The sequence below is a fragment of the Phragmites australis genome, chromosome 15 (assembly GCF_958298935.1).
Source record: "Phragmites australis chromosome 15, lpPhrAust1.1, whole genome shotgun sequence".
Lineage (NCBI taxonomy): Eukaryota > Viridiplantae > Streptophyta > Magnoliopsida > Poales > Poaceae > Phragmites > Phragmites australis.
This window is the reverse complement of record NC_084935.1, coordinates 3,915,235-3,931,168: the sequence shown is the minus strand read 5'-3', so window position 1 is coordinate 3,931,168 and position 15,934 is coordinate 3,915,235. Positions and strand designations below refer to the sequence as shown.

General features: G+C 39.3%; 1 protein-coding gene across 1 annotated transcript; it reads left to right on the top strand.

Moving 5' to 3' along the window:
• The first annotated feature begins 7,710 nt into the window (after positions 1 to 7,710).
• Positions 7,711 to 15,690, top strand: LOC133892959 (uncharacterized). Its single transcript, XM_062333946.1, has 13 exons — positions 7,711 to 8,404; positions 9,927 to 10,073; positions 10,170 to 10,382; positions 10,720 to 10,809; positions 11,033 to 11,146; positions 11,441 to 11,710; positions 11,816 to 11,972; positions 12,300 to 12,377; positions 12,881 to 12,981; positions 13,514 to 13,684; positions 14,292 to 14,366; positions 14,785 to 14,880; positions 15,129 to 15,690. The coding sequence occupies exons 1-13, from the start codon at positions 8,000 to 8,002 to the stop codon at positions 15,462 to 15,464; spliced, it is 2,253 nt and encodes a 750-aa protein (XP_062189930.1). The 5' UTR covers positions 7,711 to 7,999; the 3' UTR covers positions 15,465 to 15,690.
• Positions 15,691 to 15,934: the final 244 nt, after the last annotated feature.

Genomic DNA, 15,934 nt, shown 5'->3' with positions numbered 1-15,934 from the left:
ACTGTTGCTGAATTTGATTATTAATTTTTATAATAAATTTTTAGTTCATCAGCGTATCCAAAAGTTAGAAAAGTCAGTTAAAAACTATTTCTCATCTTTTAATTTATTTTAGCCATAGCTAATTTCTCTGTCAAATAAAAGTTAGAAGCTAATCGTTTAAATAGTTTCCGGTTTTTTAAAAAAACTGAAAAAAAAAACTATCTAAACAGGGGTATGTGGAGTGCTTCCTGGGCTGCAACTGCAAGAAAGTGCGGTTGCTCACTGGCTTCGAAGCGATCGGCGGCTCATCACGATCTCGCGGCCCAGTTTGTTCTTGTGGTTGCACGGGCCAGGGTTCCGCGCAATGTCCCCCACGAGCGGCCCAGCCAACTCACTCTACAACGTTTCCGCTTGGCTGACGCAGTTTACGCTCTTCAGAAGCATCACGACCAGCTCGAGCTCAGGATTATTCAGTCCGTACCAGTAGTAGGAGCTCATCGCGTGATTCGCATGTCAAATAGATTAATCGGCCTCCACCGCTCCACGCCGGGTTTATCAAGAGGGCTGTCACTCTTCCATCGGTCGTATTCATGGTTATAGTATTAATTTTCCGCTGAAAATCATTGAGACGATGCCGACTACGACGTACAAATCAAGAGGGGAAAAAAATTGCACCATGCGCGAATGATTCGGCGGGGATCGGGCTGGCACGATCGCGACGAGACGAGACGAAGGCCCGTGCCGTGGCCGTCGCGCCGGCCGGTCTCCAACCTCAGGTGCGCGACACGCGATGGAGAGCAGAGACCGTCCTCCCCAACGGAGCCAGCTCTTGTCGCCCGCGAGCGAGGCCGCGCGGTCCCGCAGCCCCTTGTCCACGCGAGCACACGCCACGGCCACGCGGGCCGGCCTCTCGCGAGTCGCATCGCGAGCGGAGTTTTTTTTAATATTTTCTATTTTTTATTTTTACATTTTCTAACACTAATATTTAAATAAATAGACTCTTGATAAAAAAAATTATATAAATAGACACATACCACCTTCTAAAATAACTGTTAGATCTTTATCGTACTCTCAGAAGGCGGTAAACAATCCCCACGTCGTTCCATGGCAGTGCGGGCTCTTATCACTCATATTCATGTATTTAATGAGACACAGTCAGAACTTAGTGTACATCATATAGAAGAATTCATAATTTTTTAAAATATCAACTACGGCTATACAAAGGCTTAGGCAATGAGACACGTGGATGTTAAATAGTCAAAAATATTTATTGTGCAAATAGTTGTCTAAACGGCATAACGGAGTGCTTCAATTGTCGTATAGTCGAAAATGTTTACTGTGCAAATACTAATTTTGCGAACAATAGTACTTGTAAAGCACAATTATTATATAATCCGGCACAGAGTTTACATACACTGATAAACAGTATATGTGACATGGGTTTATCGTCGTTATGCGAATGAACCATAACCAAAAAGAGATGACGACAGCAAACTTTGGCATGTATGATACTGAAAGTGCATCTAGTTATTATGTGTGGTTTTGGTAATTAATGATAATACCTATGAACTAACAATGATATTAAATTTGTTAGTAGGGTATTCTATAGGTGATGAATGGAGAATACATATGTATCAAGATGAATAGGCTCTAAGTGATGCTCGGATAAGTTAATGACAATATATATGAACTAACAATTATATTAAGAATTGTTATTAGGTTATTTTATAGGAGATGCATAAATGATGAAGTATGGATCCGTTGAGAATTGCTATGAGTTCAAATAATTGCATCAAAGTAATTGAGATCTTAGTGATGCTCATAAGAAGAAGAAGCTTGAAGCATGAAAGCTAAGTTACTTGTGGAGATCAAGTAACTAAATGTATGCTATTATTAATTATGTTTTATGGACTAATTCATGTGCTTTATGCTTGGGGTGAGTTAGAGTTAGGATTCATAAGAATGCATAAGTTGAATTGAAATCATATATGCTAAGAGTTAAAAATAAGATTGGACTTCATATATGATTAATTGAATTTATTGAAGATGTTGGATACAAAATAATTTTCTATGGTAAGACAGTGAATGTCAAGCAAGACTCGGGTGTGATGGAGCATCCGGTTGTGAAGGGCAAGTAAATGGCTTAGCACCGAAGGACCAAGGCAATGGTGAATAGCGACTGAAGGCTTTGCGTCAATGGACCGTGTGAGGCCATAGTAAGTTATGAATGATTCGTATCAATCATATGAAAAATCAAGAAGAGATAGAGTAGAGATTATATGGAAATTGGCAACCATCAAAATTCGAAAGAAAGAAGCAATACTTAAAGGTATTCGAAGGCTCAAATTGGTTCAAACAAGTTTTATTTTTGAATTTGAGTATAGGTATGCCGTACTATTAAGAGGGATACAACGTAGAGCTAATTATCGTGTATCACTACTCAAGAGTTTGTAACCAAACCTAAAGTGAGAGTTTTCTTTAGGAACCCAGTGTAAAAAGTATGAAAGTATCTGAATTGGGTTTGGAGAGTTTCTAGTTTGATTATATGGGTTTAATATCATGAATTTGGTTGGAATATGTAGTTCTCTGAATAAGCTTTGTATAGAGTCTGAAATCATCGAAATCATAGTTTGTAGCAAAAGGTTATGCCATTTTCTCTATGGTGACCTAGGTTGTTTGTTAACCTGCAGAGTGTCCGCTTTTTTTCGGAGAGTCCGTATTTTCATGGATAGTCTGTATTTTTTAGGAGGGTTCGTAAATTTCAAGTCTAACAGCTAGTTTTTTTAAGCATCGGCTAGTTGGTTTAAAGTCCAGAGGGTACGCAAATTTTTATGAGTATCCACATTTAAACAAGGCTAACGGCTAGTTTTTTTGGGTGGGCATTTGTACCCCCTTCTTTGAGTGATGCTAGTGCCTCCACGAAAATACCTTAAAGCCAAAGTTATTTGTGCTCTCCTCACACCATTTTAGTGAGATTTGAGAAGAAAAGTGAATTAGATTGAGAGATTGGAAGATTGAGAGCAAGTGAGCATAACTCCCATCTTGAACACTCGAGCTCATCAACAAATAGTTCACGAAGTATTTGTTATTCTTGGGATTCAATCCCTTAGGTGGCTTGGTGTCGCCGGAGAGCACCCAAGGTTATGGTGTGTCACAGAAAGTTTATAAAGGCTTCAATTTCACCTCCGCAAAGGAAGAAATCAAGAGTGAAAGCCAAACTCAAGTGTGACCGAGCTTGAAGGAAAAAAAAGTTGAGAGAGACTTGGCTCAAGTGTGATCGATCCCCTCAATGGAGACGTAGGAACCTTTAGAGGAGATGTTCGAACCTCGAGAAATAAATTGCGTATCTCCTCTCTTATTTCTTTTTTTTTAGTTATTGCTCAATATTTATGCATATTATTTGATCTACTTTCTTGTGAACTTTGAGCTGTAGGTATTTGGTGAAATAGGTTGGAATACATTCACTGGTGCTGGGTAATTTATGGATTTCATCAATGTTGTATTGCATAGGCATCTCTTGATGATGTTTTATTTAAAGACAAATCTACTATTTCTTTTATTGATGATGTTTATGCTACTAACTCTAATTCTTATGTAGCATTTTTAGAGAAAGAAAATGTTGAACTAAGTGTTCATTTTGAAAAGCTCACTAGCAATCATGTGGCTTTGAAAGAACATCAGATGAGCTTATGTGCTCTCATAAAAAACTTGTGGACTCACACGTCATGCTAGAAATAGCTCATGAGGTTATGGCAACAACGATAAAATTCTATCAACCTTACATGTATAATTGCACATGCTCACTAGTTCAGATTGAATTGTCTTGTGCTAACCCTTGTTGCTCTCAGGTAAACATTTCTCAGAGTATTATATGTGATTTTGGTCATGTAGATAAAAATGAGAAGTACAATGATCATAGACTTGAAACGAAAAAAAAAAGAAGAATAAATCTAACAATGTCAAGATTAAGGGGCAAGAATAAAAGAAGAATATGGCTCTCATCACTTGCTTCAAGTGCAAGAAGGAGGATCACCACGTGAGAGATTACTCTTTGAAGAAAGAAGAAAATGATATGGGTAAGAGCCAAGATAAGAAGATAACTCATATAAATTGCTTCAAGTGCTCAAGTATGAGACACTATATATCTATGTGTTCCAACAAGATTGATTACAAGACCACATTTCGAAATAAAAAATAAAAAGAACCAAGAGGAAGTATTATGGTTGCAATGAGAAGGGACATGAAATTATATCATATCTTTACAAGAAGGAAAAAAAACTTCATCACTATCAAAAATTCAAGCAAGCTCTTATTATGATGATAAACACCAAAAGAAGAGACCCTAAGCTAAGTCAAGATCACACACGACAAGGGGTAAATCAAAATGTCATAAAGGTGATAAGCTTCAAGTGAAGAGGCTTGGCGGCAAAATTTGCTACACATATCGCGAGAAGAAATATATTGGTAAAAATTATCTCAAGAATAACATTTTTAAGACTATCTCTTTCAATAATGATCAACATTTGTTTAAGAATGTTAAGAGTGGCACTTGTGTTGCTAAGGTGATTAGTTCACCTCATGCTAACGCAATAGCCATTTATGTGCTTAAGTCTCTTGTGACTAACTTTAAAGGACTTAACATGATTTGAGTACCACAAGTGTTTAATTTATTAAATAGGTATTTAGAGATGTATTAAAGACTTAATCTATTTGAGAAGAATTTTATTGCAAATCTCATATCAAATTTTTTTCAAGTTATATTTCTCATTATTTATGAAAATGACACCAAATATGAATATTATTGATTCGATATCTAGAACTAATGATATCCTCGTAATAAGTACCCATCTTGAAATATCTAGCCTCTTAATGTTGCGTAGGTGTGAGTCGTTCACAATCTTTTCGTTATTGTGAATACTTGAAGTTGCCTATATAGTTTTTGCTTAAAATTTTATATTGCTATAAAATTGTGTGTTTAATTATGTTCTATTAGAGTAAAATCTTATGAGTAATCTAGACGTCTATTTGTATAATTTTTTTTTATAAAAATCTATTTATTTAAATATTAATATTAAGAAATATAGAAATAAAAAACTCTGGCGAGCGTTGCTTTCGCGGCTCCAGCCTTGTTCGCGCCGTGGGCCGCACCGTCGAGAACGACCCGGATTTTTTTTTTTCGATTTAGATTTACTCACTCACAGTCACGGGTGGACCAACTGATGTCTGATGGTCACGATGTCACTATCGAGCGCTATTCGGCAAATAATCGCTGAGCTGGGTAGATTCCAAACGAATATACTAGCAGTGGGTTTTATTGGTAGGGAATTTATATCCATACTACTATTTTAAATATACTTTTTATTTATATCATTAACTGTGTTAATAACATATAAAGTCTGATCCTATATATCAGTAACATAAACTGATAATATAGATAAAAAATACATATAAAATAGTGATATAGATAAAATTATTTATTTATTTGTTCACCACTCATCAGCATACATGTATCTTGGAGTAGGTAACCCATTCAGTCATAAATACATATTGTTTTAAAAAAAATTTGGCTAAATTTTTAAAACTTTGATTAATAATAGTTTTTAAAATATTTACTTTAAAAATCTTAAAATAATATATATATATTTGTCTTAATTTTTTTAATATCACAATTAAATAGATTTAAAAATATATTCTAATTAAAAATAATAAATAAAATTATGATTGAATATCGTATCTGGTCCGAAATGATATGTATTTAGAGGGAGGACGTTACATATGATTAATTCCCAGAAGTACTGAAGTCCAGAATCGTCCAAGGCCCGCGCCCCCAGGAAGAGGACCAGGTGCGCCGCACTGAGCAAGTGAGGGGTCCCACCTGACCAACGGTCTCCTACCATGCGGAGAGAGGGAAAACAACTAGCCGTTGCAGCCGAGGCCGTGGATCTAGCCCGCTGGTGCCGCAGGACGAGCGCTCCTCCGGCCACACGTGGCGCGCGGCGAGGCGGCCCGGGCCCAGTGTGGACTGGCCGGTGGGTCTCGGTGTGTGAACAGCGACGAGGCCTTTTCGACGCACGCGGGTCCGCTCACCGCCCGCGGAAGATCCCAACGCGGCCGTCGGCAATTGCTATGGCCCGGTTGTGTGATCAAATACGTTTTAAACACTTTCCTTCCGAAAAGAAAAACACGTCTGAACGCTACTAACCTTTGGCAAAAAAAAAAGGCATGGATGATGGGACGGGATTATCAACCAAAGTGCTCGTTTCCGAAAAGAAAAATTGTAAGGCACGGTTTGATCCATGCAGTTTTTAAGACTACACTTTGAGTGTTAATATATCTTATCTTATATTACATTGTGCATGACCCTAAAATTGACATCATATGAAAGTACTTTCAAATATGAACCCAATGATACTAAATTTATACTCTATAATCTACAAATTAGTAAGCTAATTGCTGGTAAAAGATTAAGAAGTTTAAATCTTAAATTGTGTGCGCGTCTTACAAAAAGAAACGGAAGGAGTATATGCCAACTTCCACGTTGAGTTGGACAGTTAAAAGAACAAAATTATTAGCCAAGTTGGATAGCAATTTACTGAGGCAACTTTGTTAAAGACGTCCTTATATAGCATCCAGCTTCCGGTAATCCCAGAAGATTTCGTCCCCCCGTCTTTCATTTTTGTCAGCCAAGCCTCAGCATCCTCATATCCTTAACGGCATCCTGCTCTCCTCCTCCAATGCGTATATGCATCGATCCGTTCCCGTCAGTTGAATGATCATCTGGGCATAACCTTCTCCAGTTTGTTGCATGACTCCCAATCCGGCGCCAAAGAACATGCAAAGAAGACCAGTATTGACATGTTAATTGGCCATCCAGGTATCCCGTAAGGACGCTACGACGGTCATGTTCTTCTACTTTAGTAGACGAATACATGTGGTAACGGAGTTTGATTATTCTACGAACTACAAAAGACGTCTTTCCAGCTTCTTGTTGCTTAACTCTCAAACTTTTTCGAGATCCTGAAACTTGCTCCTTTGTTGTTCCAACATTAACCATTCATTATTGAAACGCAAGCATCTTACAAAACATCTGGGAGTAGGCAATGTGGGCCGTGACATGGTGAAAACAAAGGAAAGGAAACCGCGAGAGTCGGAAGAAAGATACCAACTCGACACCACGATAGCAAACCAGCACCGTGCCAACCCAATCTCACGCAACGTCCCAACGATTAGGCTGTGCTCGGTTGCGCAGATGAGATTTCGTATAGCTATATCTTATAAAGAGAGATTGATGGAGAGTACATTAAGTGTAGTCATATTTGTTGAAAAGAAGAGTGTTTAGTTGGTTGTATTTATCTGGACAGACTAAACTGAGTTTTTATTTAGTTGAATAAATTTGAAACCGTATGAACAGATACAAGAATTAAGATTATGATTAGTTAATCATATAAAGTCATAAAGATAATTTTATAACACTAACTAATAAGTCTGACTGTATGAGTGACGAAAAGTCTGTATCCGTCGAATCAGTCTGCAGAGTAGAGCTCAGATAAAACCTTATATCTACATCCATTAAGCTATGATACAACAGTAAACACAGGCAACTAAACTAGTTTTTTTTAATTCTACGTATCATTTACTTAAGAATCAAACAACCCATGCCTGTATTTACTGTTGCATCATAGCTTAAGAATCAAACAACTCATGCCACGCCACGCCACGCGCACGGCGCCGCCCGCTTGCTTATTCTCACCGCCCACACCGTCGCCCCTCCCCACACCTCGTCTCGCCTCGCCTCCCCGGGCTGACCCAGGTCATCATTTCCCTCCCCGGGCTGCCGGGCTGCCGGGCAAGCCTCATCAGTCATCAATCACCACGCCTTCTCCTTTCCCCCGAAGCACCACCCAAATAAAAACTCGCCCCGCCGCGGCGCTGTTCGCCTTCCCCTCATCGTCTCGTCCCATCGAAACCCTAGGCGACCGGCATTCGCGCGCTTCTCCCCGCCCCGCCCCGCCCCGCCCCCATGGAGGACTTCGCGCGCGCGGTGGAGGACGGGCTCAAGCTTTCGAAGCGCCTCATGCTTCCCAGCGGGCTGCCGCCGCCTCGGCCGCCGTCGGGGATGGACCGGGCGGTCTCCACGGCCGCGGCCGCGGCCGCCGCCCTGCTGCTGCCGTCGGCGCCGACGGCGTACGCGGTGGTGACGGACCCCTCCGCGGTCGACACCCCCGACGTGCCCAGCTACCAGCCCTACGTGTACGGCCGCCTCGACCCGCCCGCGCTGATCCCGCTGCAGATGAAGGAGGTCGACCTGGCCGTCGACTGCGCGCTCGACGCGGCCACCGTCACCGTGCGCGCGCGGTGGTGGCTGCACTGCATCACGCGCAGCCGCGAGTGCGACGTGCGGCTCATCGTGCCCATGGGCGAGCAGGTGAGCCGATTGGATTCTGCTCTGTTGTCGCGGTTTGGCATTTGGTATTTTTCTGGTCTTCCGGATTGGTTTGACTTGCCTCGTTAGATTAAGTTTGATGGGGGTTGAAATGATTGCCGCTGCAGTATACTCGCAGCTATTTGACCATAGTGATTGGGCAGGTACGCCCGTGGATTTGTTGCTCGGTGCATGGACATTTGTCCTCATTGCAGTTTTGGTCTGTGCAACTGTGCATACGACCACCTGTTAGTTATGCTTTTCAGTTATAACATGACCGATGACTCCTTTGATGCGTTTGTACTTAGTTGTCGCCCGCGATTAGTTGGATCGATTGGTGGCACAATTACTTCAGGTGCTTGCATAATGCAACGTTTGTAGAATCCGATTTTTTTTAGGACTAGCAGGATACGAATTGCTGATCCTACTTTCACATACTCGATTGATCTTGTTGTGGTAAAGGGGGGACTGAGTGCGATCGTTGGTTTGCTATATAAGCTAAAGATATCGTTAAAGCTTAGTTCATAATTTCTAGATAAGCAATAGGGGGGTTGCCTTCACTCTTCAGCAAAAATGGAATAGTATGTTTAGTTATAGTTACATAAGCAATTGAAAGTAATTCATTGCTTTGTCCAGTCTAAGAGGTAACCTGAGTTGGATGAAGATAAACCTGTCATGCAAGAAACAAACTTGTTTGGAGTACACAAAAGATAGCTTGAACTTTCATTTGGGCACAAGATGGGTTGTTTGGACAATTGGACTTTAATTCAGCATCTGGCTGTGTACTGTTCTGTTCCTTAAACATCCAAGAATATATATACATGGTTTGGAAAACTGCAATTAATTTGATAGTGAAGTTCTTATTCCTCTTGGCTGATTAAAGCATAGTATTAGGTTGTGAAGTGGGTCATTGTTGTTCATCTTGCCTTGCTGGTGGAGTCGACAAGGACTTGGGCAAGATAAATAATTATAAAATCAAACACTTGCATTAACATTGGGTTTCTTATGAAAAAATACATTTATTGGCCGTATATGTGCTGCTCCTTCAACATTCGGTAGAATATGCGTGGTTTGGAAAAAGAAAATTAATTTGATAGTGAAATTCTTATTCTTCTGGGATGACTATAGCATATTATTGAGTTGGTGCAGTGGGGACGATTTTGTTCATCTTGCCTTGCTTATGGGGTTGAAAAAGACTTGAGCAAGATAAATAAAAAAGAAAATCAGGCACTTGCACTAACATTGGGTTTCTTGTGAAATATAAACACTTGTCTTTTATTGATTCATATTCTGATTGCTTAGATTTAATTACTTGATTGGTACAACTAATATTTTTTATTTCATTATTTATCAATATGTGCATAGATTTACTTTCCATCCATTATTGATTAAGGCTTCCTTCAAATCAAATCAAGAATTTGTTTCTCACATACTTATATAGTGAAATATTCATACTTATATTATCTAAGCTACATCACTTTCCATGTTTGTGTTGGTCTCAACCTAAAAACGGTTTGGCTAATAGGGTTCAATTCTAGGCGCTGAGGTTACTATCGGAAGAAGATCATATAATACTCAAGTAACTGAAGTAGAAGAACACATGGAGAATTATGCAAAAACTGATAGCGGAGGCCTTCTGAAGCCCGAATTGTTTTTCTTGACAATACCACAGGTATGTGCTCCTGTCCCTGCTGCCTAGTTTTCATTATTGGAAGTGCTACCATGCTTGGTTATTTACTTGTTTACCGCTTCTGTCTTATCAATCAAGGTTGAGGGCGGAGCAGATATTTTCGCCACATTCCGATGGTCTCAGAAGTTACTCTATGATAATGGGCTCTTCTCTGTTGACATACCTTTTCGATTTCCGTACTTTGTCAACCCACTGCCAAAAGTATTCATGAAGAGGGAAAAAATCCAGTTGAATGTGAACAGTGGTTTCAGTAAAGAGATTCTATTGCAGGGAACGAGCCACCCGTTGAAGGTGATCGAGTTTAACTTCTTTATTAACACTGTTTTGATGTGCATTTGGGAGCATTACGGACATGTTTGGATTGACGCGCTCGCCCTGCCAAAAAATTGGTGTTGACCCCGCTTCCTCCCTTATGTTTGGACGGACGCCAATAGTTGGCGAGCCCAGCCTCCCATCGTCCAGCGCTTAGTTTTTTCTTGCCAACCGCGGGGGAAACACGGGTGCCCGATTCCTGCGCCAAACTTTTGGCAAGCAAACGGATTGGCGGGGTTAGCCGGGGCTCAATCCAAACGGACCCTACGACCTTGCAAAGGTTTAATCTTCTGAAGAATTTTTATTTCTATTTCAGGAAAAGGGCAGGCAAGGTGATAAATTATCTTTTCTGCATGAAGCCATTGTTGAGAATTGGTCGAGCAAAGATTTCAATTTTTCATACAGTGTAAGTTTTTCTGCTATGATATTTTTCTAGATAAGCTATACCCATCACCCATTCTCTAATATTTGTGAGTTCACTAGTTCCTGTCAGAAACTCAGAATCTGACTTGTCAAGGCATCTTGAAGAATACAATATAGGATCTGGCTCAGCACAATGTTCAACGACTCCAAACTTGCAATATTGCTGAATGTGTTGTCCTTTGCTTAATTTATGTTGGTGTGTGTAGGTTTACTCTGGTGATTTGTCTGGTGTTGTGCTCGTGCAACCCTCAACATTACATGACTATGATGATAGAGACAAATTCTGCATTTTTCTTTTACCTGGAAGTGGAAATAGAAAGGTTAGTTGCTATTACTTGCCTAAGAAAAATGTTGATAAGTAGATATGTAGTCCTAGCTTGTCATGAAATTGTTCTAAATTGCCATTCGGTTCTGTTCTCCTGCCTAAAAGAAATGCTGATAAGTAGATATGTAGTCCTAGCTTACTCTGCAAGTGTATGTATTGAAGTCAGAATAAAATGTTGATGATACCTAATTAACCTTCTAGTATGAGGTTCATTTGCCTTTTGCTCTTTTTAGAGTGCCAAAATATATGCCTTTCCCGGTCCTATATCTCATCTCAGCTATTTCAATAGGTCTTCAGAAAAGCAGTTGTGTTTATTGTTGATACAAGTGGAAGTATGCAAGGAAAGCCTCTTGAGAATGTGAAGAATGCGGTGTCTACTGCTCTTTCAGAGCTTGCGCAAGGAGATTACTTCAACATTATAACTTTTAACGATGAGCTTCACTCATTCTCGTCATGTTTAGAGCAAGTAAATGACAAAACAATAGCAAGTGCAACTGATTGGATGAACTCAAACTTTGTTGCTGGGGGTGGCACAGATATTATGCATCCTTTGAGTGAGGTATTGCGTTTTGAATAATCTCAATTGGGCATTGGCTTATCTTATAGTCTGGATCTCTTTCCTTTTATTTTGTTATTCATACTGTCTTATTTGCTTGCATGTAAGGCAATGGCGTTACTGTCAAGTGCTCATGATGCACTTCCACAAATATATCTTATCACTGATGGATCGGTTGATGATGAACATAACATCTGCCAAATTGTGAAAACCGAGCTCATCAATAGAGGATCTAGATCTCCTCGGATTTCTACTTTTGGCCTAGGTAATATTTTGGAGTAATCAAAACACAATTCTTGTAGTACCTTAAAGTCTATAGAAGTCTGTTCTTGACTTGAACGAAAATTCTCCTGTCTCCTTTTCCCGATTGGCTTCTTATCATTCTATATGCAAATATTCATTCCTGTCTAATAAAAAAAATACTCACAAGTAAAAGGATTTAACCATTGGTGATTGATAATTGTCAATTGTTGTGAATCAAACCATATTTTGTTCTTTCTTGTGTATTTTTTAAACTTCATTAATCATTACTGATTGTTAAAGTGACATATTTTCTAAATTTATTTATTTTGCTGTAACTGGAACATGTTAGGATCATATTGCAACAACTATTTCCTGCGCATGCTGGCATCAATTGGCAAGGGACATTATGATTCTGCACTTGAGACAGGTATCAATGGTTCTTGTCTTAGTGGACAGTATGCTTCTATCATTTCTCGTCCAAACACTAACATTACGATCTAGCTGCCTGTACGTTTTCCATTACTTGTTGCATTTTCGTTTATATGTTTTTAGCCTCTTTTCTTTGGATAATGGCCATGATTGTTCTTTCTGTTAGTCGATGCCATGCACATGTAAACTGTGATCAGTTCTAGTTGTTATGAGGTTATATGCACAGCTAGTCCAACTTTTCTCAAAGTCTACTTTGGTTGGACCCAATTTCTTCCAAATTTTCACTGAAGGAAGCTTCTTGCTTTGCAATCTGGGTCTTGAGTGCTACCTAACTCTCATTTCATTCTGTATTATTAGACTGGAACTGCTGCAGGCTTTATATGTTAAACTATTGTATGCTTGATTTGGAATTCGATAAATGAAATTCATCTTTTAGTAATCACCACCCTATTTCTTATATGGCTTAGACTTAACCAAATTTTATTCTTATTTGTTATTCAGGATCAATTGAGAGTAGGATACTTAAGTGGTTCAGGAGAGCATCAAGTACAATTGTGGCAAATATCTCCGTTGATGCTACGGTACATCTTGATGAATTTGAAGTGAGTTTGTGCATGCTTAACTAGTAATTACTTAAGTTTGTCCATTCTTTTTTCATATTATGATGCATGCGATTAAACAAGTTGTGTGCCTACTTTATTAACCTTTCTTGGTGGCAACAAATTTCATTATGAAGTTCTTGCTGCCATCATGTCTCATAATGCTATAGGCACTTTGCGTCATGCGGCACCTGATTTCAGAGGGTCCACCTCATTTTGCCAGGCATTGTATAGATGTGGATTGGACTGGACAAACCTACGACCTTCATTGAACTACCATAGCATTCTTTTTTGTGTGGATGCATATCTTTAGATTATTTTCTACTCTATAAACAAGAATAAGGTTTTATTTGTTTTTAAGCTTCCAATGTGTATTCCACAGCTTATACCGCTCTTTGGAAACCAACCTATTTTGTGAAGAAAAAAAATATTAATATGTTCTTTTTATGGTGGGTCAGAGGTCGGTCAAGGTTTTGCAAGCATTGCGGGAAATATAGTATGCTTGCTTGCCTAATTACTGTTTTTTCTTATTTAGGTGGATTCTGAGTACATTCCAGACATTTCAGCGAAATCTCCTTTATGTGTATCTGGAAAATACCACGGCAAATTCCCAGAGACAGTTAAAGCTAAGGGTTACGTGGCTGACATGAAAGAAATATCAGTCGAACTGAAGGTCCAACATATAAAGGAAATACCTCTCGACAAAGTAAGACGCCCAAGCTTACAATTTTGTACATTGTGTTCATGACTTCTCTACTCAGATGTAATAAATTTCATAAAACTACACATACTGGACTATACTATCACAAAACTACACATTCTCTTGGACACACACACCTATTGTAAAACTATGCTTTTAAAATCCTGTTTTTGCCTATAGGTGGGCACAGTTGTTAGTTTGTTGACTAGAATAGGAATTCGTTAAAGAGTTTAGTTATTGACAGGTATGTGAAATAATGTGTAGTTTATTTTGTGATTTTTTTTTCTGGAAAATTTACTTTTGTTATAGTTTAGTCTAAATATGTTTAGTTCTAAGTAATTTACTGATTCATTAAGGGACCTTATGATCGACAAGGTCATAATTTAACAGTGGCTATGATTCAAAGCTTTGGCTAACTGGTATACCGTAATCTCATACAGTTTTTTGTTTATCTTAGATACTAGGGATCATCACTTATCATGTTATGCGATAAGATCTGCAATTTCTTTTTTGTATGGATTTCAGTTTTTTTTTTTTATCTTACATACTTTGGATCATCATATATCATATCATGCTGAAAAGATCTGCAATTTCTTTTATGCATGTATTTCAGGTTTTGGCAGCACAGCAGATTGGTCTTTTGACAGCGAAAGCATGGTTTTCTGCAGACAAACAACTGGAGAGAAAGGTGGGTTGTAGGTCAGACAAATGGGTGCATTATTTTTTTCTTGGCTTTACTCTTTTTTTAGCGAGCTTTACACTTTTATTATACATTGAGGTGTGAAATTTGGTTTAATAAGGAGAAAGTTAGCCTAGAACCAAAACTTGATCTCAGCATCATGATATGGTGTAAAATTGAAGGGCAAAGCACCAAAACACAAGTTCCACCTAACCATTTGATATGAGATAAATAATGGGTAAAAGAATTTGTTTAACATTAATCTGATTTGCCAAAGACTGCTAGACTTTCAAAACTGCTTTTCCAAAAATAAGCACCACGCAACACAGCAAAACAGCCACAAAATAACCTTTAGTGAGTAGTTTATGCTTTTGCTCTACACCCTTAAATATATTTGAATAATATGGGACTCTTCTCAATCTTGCAGGTGATTAAATTAAGCATACAAAATAGCATTCCATCGGAATACACAAGCATGGTCTTACTTCAAACCAATCAGGAGAAAGTAGATGCAACACAAAAGGTAGGTCCTACAGGTTATTCTTCGACCGTTATTCATTTTCTCTTTTAGGGTAGGGCCTTCCTAAAGTAACTTTCGATCACATTCTGATGTTACAATTGCAAATGTAAATCAATTTCGAAGTGGATGTTATTTCAGAAGTTAAGGCAATAATCCTAGCTCAGAACTATTTGCTAATTTGACCTGTGAGCTGCAACTATTAATAGATTGATGTCAAGAAACTTCTGGCTGAGCGTTGTGTACTTGAACAGGTCAAGCAGAAACTAAAAGGACACGAAGGCCCAGATGAGCTACGAATCCCACTTCATGGCCTAAAACTCGGATTTGGTGACAAAGTCGCTACAAAGGAAAATCTCATCACAGGATTTGAGGATTTAAAACCACCTGAGAAGTTGCAGATCTTCACCAAGGCTGCTGGCTGCTGCAGCCGCCTCGCTGACACTCTCTGCTGCATGTGCTGCATCAAGGCGTGCAACAGGATGAACGACCAGTGTGCCATTTTGATGGTGCAGATCTGCGCGGCTCTTTCGTGCCTAGGCTGCTACGAGTGCTGCACGGAGGTGTGCTGCGGAGGGTCGGACTCATAGTTTTGCAACCCGGGCGTTGTGTTTTGTATTGTTACGAAGGTTTGGTGATTTGGAGTGTACATAATAGAGTTTGCGGAAGTCTGGGGTCAAATTCTGTACAGCTTGATCGAGGATGACAGTCTTGGTTGCACAACATCTCCTTGTTAAGACATCAAATATGGGGACCACCAGTCCAAATGTTCTAATGAGCTTTTACTGGAGTATATGCAAAAGAGGAATGCCAGAGTAGACTCCCAAGTGCGTGTTTTATTTTCTTTTTCCAGAGGTCTCGCAGTTCCCAGTGTATTGAAGAGGTAATTCAGTCTGGCAACTGGGACGAGTCCCTCCCGAGGGGGAGATTGAACTGCTGAACGTCTGACTCGGAGCATGATATGTCGCGGCGAAGGTTCACAAAACCTTTTGGTCCCTAAAAGTGGTTATTGGAAAATTACAATTTGGTGAGAATTCATTTAAATTTTACTCAGTCAAAT